Source organism: Aptenodytes forsteri, unplaced genomic scaffold, assembly GCF_000699145.1.
Source record: "Aptenodytes forsteri isolate BGI_AS27 unplaced genomic scaffold, ASM69914v1 Scaffold69, whole genome shotgun sequence".
NCBI lineage: Eukaryota > Metazoa > Chordata > Aves > Sphenisciformes > Spheniscidae > Aptenodytes > Aptenodytes forsteri.
In genome coordinates, this window is record NW_008795885.1 from 3,470,630 (window position 1) to 3,479,964 (window position 9,335).

At 40.0% G+C, this 9,335-nt stretch overlaps 1 protein-coding gene across 1 annotated transcript; it reads left to right on the forward strand.

Annotated features, from left to right (window-relative positions):
- Positions 1-156: 156 nt before the first annotated feature.
- STARD4 (StAR related lipid transfer domain containing 4) lies at positions 157-6,251 on the forward strand. Its single transcript, XM_009284179.2, has 5 exons — positions 157-280; positions 1,958-2,007; positions 3,609-3,735; positions 4,710-4,824; positions 5,375-6,251. Exons 1-5 carry the CDS (start codon positions 176-178, stop codon positions 5,599-5,601), a joined length of 624 nt encoding a protein of 207 aa, XP_009282454.1. The 5' UTR covers positions 157-175; the 3' UTR covers positions 5,602-6,251.
- Positions 6,252-9,335: the final 3,084 nt, after the last annotated feature.

A 9,335-nucleotide genomic window follows, 5' to 3' on the forward strand; every position in this document is an offset into this window, starting at 1 on the left:
CCGCTGTCACGCACCGAGCGGGGGGGATGCGTGCGGGGGGGTGGGTGGTAGTTCTTGCTTTCTGTGTTCCAAGTGCGTGGATTTAAATGAGTCGTGCTGTTGTCGACGTCTCTTTGGCGTCCTGTTCTGATGTACACGCGTGTGTAACAGGTATCGTTACGCAGGAGGAAAGCAAATGGATGTCCTGCCAGATTCAGCACCCCTGGCTACGAAACTGCGGAACACCCTGGTTCAGTACCACAGCATCGCAGACAGCGAATGGCGGGTCGCGAAGAAAACCGTGAGTGGTCTGGGCAGCTCGGTGCCTGCGGCCCGATTTGTTCCCTCGAGGAAGCTGCAGGTCACTTGGCGGGGGGGCGGGGGGAAGAGCTTATTATGCCGTGTGTAAGGAGTGTGAAACATTGGGCAAATTCTTGCAGGGCTTTCAGAAGAGAGGCCCTGTGAGACCACCCTTCTAGGATAGCACAGCTTTAGATGACAGAATGCGTTTTTCCTGTCTACAGACATTCTCTGTCATTCGTTCTACCCATTTTCAGGGAAGCGTCTGACAGAAGAATCCTACCTGTGCAGGACTATAGGCTTTTCTTAAAGCAAAATTTGAAATGCTGTTAGCACTGTCAGTGTTGCAAGATGCGCACTTGTACTTTCTAACAAACCAACCACAGCCTGCAGGTAGGCTCTGCCGGCCTCTGGAATCTCTTTTGTCTATAATGCTTGAACCCATCACGCTTCACCTTCCAAGTGTCTCCCTCTTAAAAAGTGAGATCATTCTCAATTCTTTCTCTCATGTTGCTTCATGTTTCCATTGCCTTCAGAGCCCCCACATTATCAGAAGTTTCCTTCCATGACAGAGAATGCCGTTCTCTAATGTGTGAGCAGACATTGGTAAGAGAGGGTCAAGTGTTCCAGATGTAACTTGATTATTTGCAGAATTAACAAATTCACTGTCTTGAAAGGGAGGAACAGAGCATCCAAGCCTCTCACTCTTGCAAAACACCGCTCTGCTAAATGCTAAGTCTTATACCTACACCATTATTTTCCTTCAGGAAGTTACACACATCTCACTGTTTCAGATCACGTTACTCCCCAGATTTTACCCCTGTAAAATTTCCAGTTGGACTTCCTTCCTTCCTTGTGTTTTGGTACTGTGCCATGAAAAAGAAATTCAGAGCTTTAGCTACCTGCCAGGGAAGTGTGTTTTGCCCCTAAGTATCCTCAACAGTTCTGGAGGCAGAACTTATAACTACTGTTCTTCAGGACATTTGGTCCTTTGTGCTTACATGATGATGATTCCAAATAAAAAGGTCCCGTATGGTATTCTCTTTAACACCGAAATTCAGATATTTTGTACAGAGGTTCCATTTTACAGCTAGATAAAAATCGGAAGATACTGTTTTCTTTATTTTCTCTGGCTAACTTTAAAATAAATAGACTACTGCTTGCAAGACACTTCTAGTCAGGCTTCTAGGAGAGGAGGACGACTTAAGCTTTCTTGTCTGCCAGTGTCAGCACCTCCTGCACACATCTGCTTGGTCATGTGTTACAGAAGTTGTATGGTCTTCCTGTCTAAATAGTGGCCAGATAATGGTTTTCCAGTTGCCTTTTAATTGAAAGGCTTTACCTAGTTATGTGGTTCCATTATTCTATGTGCTTTCCTAGTAAACTGGCTTAGCCTGCCAAGCCCTATTTCTGCAGAGACTTCTAGCATTTGACACTGAGAAAGGCAATTGACTGATTTTTTGAGCGAATGGAAGATTACAAGCAAAAGATGTCTGAAACATCTGCTTATCTTCTTAAGAAAAGTGTACAAAAGTGCCCAGGTCAGTGAGCACTTTGGGGTGAACCATAGTTAATGGTAAAGTCTTTTGCTTTCCTTCAGAAAAATTGAGGCATTTTCTGGACATCTTAGAATTCTATGTAAGTGACAATTAACATCATATCTTCCATTTTCTTTCAGAAGGATGCAACTGTGTGGCGTAAACCATCAGAGGAATTCTGTGGATATCTGTAAGTTTGCCTGCAGAGCAGGTACAATTTTAAGGTTCCACAAATGTGTTTTGTAGAATTTAGAAATTAAGGGCATGGATTCTACAGCATTCTGCTACACAGATTCTCCACAGGAGAAACTAAGTGGATCATCTGGGGTGCCTGTACATTTCTTTTTAGTATTATACTTTGATGCTTTAGTGTTGCATGGTGTCTAGAACAACGAACAATGAAAACTGTGGAACACACCACAAAACTCCCATTGGCTGAAGTGGGCAACAACATATACCCAGACCTTTTAGAAGGATGGTCTGCAAACCACAGAATCAAGTCCAGGTTCAGTAGGTCTGAAGTGTCAGTCCTTGGACTGTCACAGTGACTATACAACTACAATAGAGTAAAATATCAAGCATGTAGTTGTGGGAAAGATGTGTGACATAAAAGCCCTTCCTGTGTGATTTTCTGTCACTGGGTTCTGTCGATATCTGTAGGTTTAGGTAGAGAAATAGTTACTAAAAACAGCACTCTAAAGAAAGGAAAAGTCATGTGAAAAAGTAGTGTTTGAAAGTATCTCAAAGACTGATATGCTCTGTGGAATTTAAATCTTGTTAAATCTGCAAGAGCTGATGACCCCAGACACCAAGAGTCTGTACTGGGCCACAAGCACACTGGCATCAACAACAGGTGTAGCTTGAACCACCGCCAAGAGGGCAGTGGCTGCTATGTGCAGATGAAGACATCAGGGTTGTGTATACACCTGGTGTAATAAAGGACACTTGGAAGAACTTTACAAACACCTACCTAGAAGCCACTGGCATGTTCATGTCGTCCTCCAGTTCTGACTATACAGCTGAGATTGGCTCCAACCAGGTAACTGTGAGTGAATATGGGTGAACTGCGCAAGTGAATAGGTGAATGTGTTGCTTGACTAGTTACCTACTATTAATAAGAACAGCTTAATGAATAAGAATTATTTTGAAAATAATGGTTCTGATGGATTCTTCCCCTTCAGGAGCTGGAGGCTCAGTAACTCAAGTAAACAAAGTCTCTGGTGTCTACTAAAAATATCTGATAACAAGTGAATGTTCTGTAATGTCTTATACCAGATTATTTTATTTGGTACTCTAATACGCCACCAAAGCATAACATAGTTTCTCATTAGCTTGGTCCTACTACTGTTACTTCTACTTTATGAAAAATGTTTTTCCCATTGTATCCCTGCTTTCCTTTCTTTTTGCTTTTAGCTTTACTTGTCCCTGGTGGACTCCCTTGCTCCCCCAGCAAGAGCAGCAAAATACCAAGTTGTTAGAGAAATAAACATGATGAATTTTATCAGAGGAAAGAGTTTGCTGTTTACAAAATACTAATATTTTTATCTGAGGAAAGAGTTTGCTGTTTACAAAATACTAATTGCAGCATAAGGACAAAGCTTCTCAGAATAACATTTACTGCAGAGGAGAATAGGTGCACCCATAGGTCTTTTTCTGTACTGTCTTTCTGATACAATTGTCCACTGACCATAACTCCAGGTACCAAGGTATTACAGTAAGTGTGCTGTTGCAAATTAAAGGAATATTTATAAAGAATTTCTCACTTTTAAATGTAAGCATATGTTTCTCTAGCTACAAAGCTCAAGGAGTGGTGGAAGATGTTACTAACAGAATAGTGGATCATATTCGCCCTGGACCTTATAGGCTAGACTGGGACAGCTTGATGACTACAATGGACATCATGGAAACTTTTGAAGAGGTGAAGACCTGTTTAGATTCTTAAGGGAAATGTGTATAGATGCATACGTGGATTTAACAGTACAGCAGAGCAGTCGTTCCAACAAATACTAACATTTTTCCGCCTGTTTTCTGCATGCACATGCAATATTGTGCATACATGCTGTGGGCAACCTCAGATAAGGCTTTCTGGCTGCACAGTCCTATTCTGAAGCTTGAAGTTCAGCTTTCCATCAATGCTAAAAATAAAGGAGTAAAACTTGGTTGGCCACGATTCTCTCGGACCTGGGAGCTCTGGTAGCCTCTGATAAAATTCACATATAGAGAGCTACAGTATAATATTTTATATGCCAAAGCCTTCCTTTGGTTACTGGGGACATTCAGTATGACTCCAAAACCCCGTTGACGTCTGACTTAAACATGGATTGTCTTTTGCTCTGGCTGTTAAAGATGATTTATATGGCAAGGTATTTTTGCTAATTATTCCCTAAAACTTATACAAACTTGGTGCTATGATGCTATGATGCTTCTTATAAGAAAGCGTTTTTTGAAGACTTGTTTGCATTCTGGTTTATTGTTCACTTGGTGGATTAAAAGTACTTGACAGAGCATCTTAGTCCTGAGAGAGGCCTCTTGCAATTTATTCATGGTCCTTTCAGACTTGCTAAGTAGCGGTTAAGCCACATAAAAACCACATGGCTTTCAGTTCCCAGGCATGACAGAGTTCTGTAGCTTTAGTCAGTGTGGTTTAAAGGTGCCAGATATTCTCAGCTGCTGCAGCTCTCAGTTGCAGACTGCACGTCCTTACAAACTTCCAGCATTTAGACTGAAAACAACACAGCCATTCAGACCTCACTGAAGTTATTTGAACAGTGTGGTTGACAGAGGCTGCAACCTTCGTGGAAAAGGCTAGCTGCCTACAAGCATAAATTTCCCTGTATTCATTATACTAAGGTATTTTTGGTTTTTACCCTCCTCATTCTGTCACTCAACAAGAACTGCTGTGTGATGCGCTACACCACTGCTGGCCAGCTCTGGAACATCATAGCACCAAGGGAGTTTGTGGATTTCTCTTACACTACAAGCTATGAAGATGGGCTTCTAACATGTGGTAAGGCACCACTTAACCTCTGCTTAATTCTTATTTTGCAACAGCTGCTTGGCTTAAGATTTGATTCAAATTAAGTTTAGTTCTGCAGTAAGCATTAAAAAATGGTGTAAGATGGTCTCCAACAAGTATTTCAAAGGTATTTTAACATTTTACAGATTTAAAGAAGTATACAAGTTACTGGTTTACCCATGAGCCGTCCCTGTGTGCCAAGTTTCATTTATGCCAGCTGTGGCACAGGAGTGGTAGAGACAAGTTGTGAGGCTCTGACTCAGCTCTTACAGCAAACTGGGTGGAGTAACAGCTTGGTATTAAATAGGAGAAAAGTCTTTTTAATGTCAGAATTTCTGCTTATCAAGTTCTGCTTGTCTGTCACGGAGTTTGGATGAAGAGCAGACAACTTTCATGCATGAAAGTACCCAGAAACTTGGAGTGTGTCTGTCACTTCTACTAAATTCCCCAAGCAGAAACATGTAGATTTTAAATTTACTGTACCTTTATTTTCTATTTGTCTCAAATTAATTTCCCTTTTTTTGTTTGTTTTCCTTGATAGGTATAAGCCTAGACTATGGAGAGGTGAGACCTAACTTTGTCCGTGGATTCAATCACCCTTGCGGTTGGTTCTGCGTCCCTCTCAAGGACTATCCTAGCCACAGCCTTTTGACAGGCTATATTCAGACTGAACTGCGAGGGATGCTACCACAATCTGCAGTAGACACTGCCATGTCTAGTACCCTGGCCAATTTCTACTCTGACCTCAAAAAGGCACTGAAAACATAGACAAACAGTGACTTAAAAGCCCATGCGTTTCTTGCAATCAAACTATATTGTTTAGCTTAGCATAGGTTAGCTACTGAGTTAAGAGGTGAGTAACATTGTTCGTGAATGATACCTGAACCTTTATGTAGAGGGATCCAAACAACTTTACCAAGTACTTTTTGATGTGATACTTAGCACACATTCCTAATTCACAGCGCGAGATTCTGTTTCCTGCTCAGCACTCTGCAGCTGTGTAAGGAGTAGTCTGAATCTGTAAACCTCTGGTTTCATAGGTAGAAAACACAAGGTGTGTGGGGGGACTTGAAAAATGCAGCATGAACTCAGCTCTCACCAACAGTATTGAGAGTGGAGTGCTCAGGATTTTGCGGGTGCAGGTCGCTGTACAGGCAGGATCTCACTGAAGATGTGATTTTGTAATATATATATTTTTATATTTACTTAAAATATTTGATTTATGTAGTTTGTACGGGTGCATCTGTAATTTGTTTTAAAAGATTTGCTTTGATCTATCGTAGGGTTTACATAGCTAAGTTGTTAAATGATACTATTCATAAGAAAGCTATTCGCTCTTGTTAGTAAAAATAAGTATTCATTATTGGCATTTCTTTGATGTTGTAACTGTAACTTAATTAACTGTTATATATAACAGTCTCAGTGCATAGATAAAGATTTTTGATTTGTAGTTTGTACGGGTGCATCTGTAATTTGTTTTAAAAGATTTGCTTTGATCTATCGTAGGGTTTACATAGCTAAGTTGTTAAATGATACTATTCATAAGAAAGCTATTCGCTCTTGTTAGTAAAAATAAGTATTCATTATTGGCATTTCTTTGATGTTGTAACTGTAACTTAATTAACTGTTATATATAACAGTCTCAGTGCATAGATAAAGAAATGCCCTTACAGCTGATTTAAAAGATTTGCTTTGATCTATCGTAGGGTTTACATAGCTAAGTTGTTAAATGATACTATTCATAAGAAAGCTATTCGCTCTTGTTAGTAAAAATAAGTATTCATTATTGGCATTTCTTTGATGTTGTAACTGTAACTTAATTAACTGTTATATATAACAGTCTCAGTGCATAGATAAAGAAATGCCCTTACAGCTGATCCAAAGCTCATTTAAGTCATCAGGTGTCTTTCCATAGTTTTTACTGGGCTTTTAATCACACAGTTGTCAAAATAGCAAAATTCCATTGGATCTTCTGTGATACTCTGCACTTCTAAAGAATTTTTTACTTAAATTTGCATGTAATTGTGTGTGGGGTTTTTTTGTGTCTTCCTTAACTGAAAAACCTGGAATTACTAAAGCGACAGAAAGGACCACTATATGGTATAGGTATAGGCATTGGTGTAGCCCCAACAGCACAGACTGCCAGCATGCTGGTACAGCACACTGGAGTGTTCTGTGGTAATACCCCTAGATTGATCTTTGCAATAAATGAAGTGAGCATCTTAAAACATGAGCAACTGAAGGCCAGAGCTCAAGCTGCAGAGTTGCTCAGATCTGCTGGAGGATGGAGGGTCAGATATTTAAGGATATTTAGCCAACCAGTGATGCTGATAGGTACATAGCAGGGACTTTCAAAAGATTACTGTCTGTGCTGTTAGGAACCTGAATTCTGTTTAAAACCTGACATTAAGCTTTTAATGTTGGCATGCATCATTTGCTCAGGTGAGATTGTAATCATCCCTATGCTTTACCAGTGCTAGTAGAGGCAAGTTTAGCTGCATAGTAAATAGGGAAAGTACCTCGGAGCCCTAATATTTTAGGGCCATTTCTATGCATACAATCCAAGGACTGATAATGGACTCCTAGGAAAAAAAAATTCAGATGAAAATTGTTCCCCTGCAATATTGGCTCTTTGGACACTGGCCACTGTAGCTGAACTCTGAACAGTGAGGACTTTTCTTTCTCATTGCTCAAGTGGAGAGGTAGAAGAAACATAACACCAAGTATAGAGAGGGCTCTCCCAACATGCTTCGTGTATTAAGGCATTTAGTACTGTTTAATGGCATCAAACAGCCTTTGGTGTCTTCATAGGCAGAAAATGTCAACTCCCTGTTCAGTTTTGTGTATTCTGCAGTTCCCTTTAAACACCATGGGTACTCTTCCCATCTTTTCTATCTTCCTTGTTTCCCCTGCAGTGCTGGAAGTTCACAAGGTGATCTTGCACCACCACAAGGACACTAAGGAATCGGTGTCAGCAGACACACTTTTTCCTAAATGCTAGGGTCCACTCCTTTCTAGTACTGGTACAGAGGCAAGTATGAAAGCCCTAGCAATACTGCTGTGTGGGATGAAAGCTGACATGATTATAGAGGAAACTGTGTGAAACGTACCCTCTTTATTCTTCCCAGTTATAAAGACTTCATGTATAGTGAATCTGCATATTCATGTCTTCTTTTTTTTAAAACTGCTGCGACTGACTAATTGAGGGATTGTGATACAGATGTATATAGAGAAAAATATTCCATTGCTCTGTAAAAAGCCCAGTTTAAATCTACACAGAGGCACTTCAGTGCTGGAGAAACGGGTCAGAAGGAGCACAAGACACTTAGAGGATGATGTTTGTGCAACACTAGGCGCTGCAGAAAAGATTAAGAGGTCTCTGTTCCAAACTCCTGTTAAAAGGGCTCTAACACCCCTAGAGTACCTACCCTTATTTAGCTTTGAGTGAAACAGCTTTTTATGCTTTCAGTGAAGATAGGCTGATGAAGCACAGAGCAGTTGAAGAAAGAAGACTTAGGTTTAAATGGAAGAAAATTCCTAGTGTGTTTTAAGTATGATGATGTTTTTTATAAAAATTTCTCCATGCAGGTTTCCTTTTTGTCAACAGAGTTGTTTTCAGTAGCAGGCCTAGAGATGGGAATATTTTGTGAATGAGAATAAAGTTTCTGAAAGCAAAGTAGTTCTTCTATTTTGCATTATAGTAATTTATTCTTTAAACACTGATTAAACTGGCTTTGTGTGTTTTAACAGATGAAGTCTATTGCTTCTGCCAATGAGTCTGAACATTCAAGTGAGTAACAGAGTAGTGACTACCAGAGACAGAGAACGGAGTCAGATTTAAATTTTTTTTTTAATCAATGAAAGAGCATAGTACAATTCTCCAGTTTTCAGATGAGGAGAAATCACAGAAGGTAGTAACGAATTTGAAGGATTTATAATGGGAAATCTCACACTTCTAAAAACGCTTCTGATTTAGGAGTGCAATGATTGACAATGTATGCTGATTATGCTGCTGAAGCAATGCATAGCTGATACTCCTACAGTCATTGTTCCAAGCGGTTCATCTGTAGAGTAATACAGAACTAGAAGAAAGATGTCCCGTTTCCTAGTGTGTTGTATTTATTTGAAACCAAAACTTACTTTCTTTTTATACAGCTAAGGATTGAGAGGGGTGTTAGATCTTGAATCAGACCTGTTCTTTAACCAGACTACATTCAGAACCAAGAAAGCCACAAAATCAAGTACTCATCTGACCAGAACCTCTTTTCCCACTATGGCATTTTTTTCCTCCTAAGTCAGTGGACAATCTAGGTGAAGCCAAGACAGTACTAACAGGAAAGTAGTTGAAAGGACAAAGTGCAGGAGCCCATGTTTGGCTTGTTAGAAGGTAGTGGGAGACAAAGTAAATTCCCTGGTATAGATTTCTGTCATCCTCACAGCACCAGAATTTCTGCAAGTTTGTGAGGTTTGTCAGTGCTTGAGTTTAAGAGTGTTTCAGTTAA

Coding starts and splice junctions, on each gene's coding strand:
- STARD4 (XM_009284179.2), top strand. CDS start 176: ATGGATGTCCTGCCAGATTCAGCACCCCTGGCTACGAAACTGCGGAAC. Junction 281..1,957: donor GGCGGGTCGCGAAGAAAACC/GTGAGTGGTCTG, acceptor ATTTTCTTTCAG/AAGGATGCAACTGTGTGGCG. Junction 2,008..3,608: donor GAGGAATTCTGTGGATATCT/GTAAGTTTGCCT, acceptor ATGTTTCTCTAG/CTACAAAGCTCAAGGAGTGG.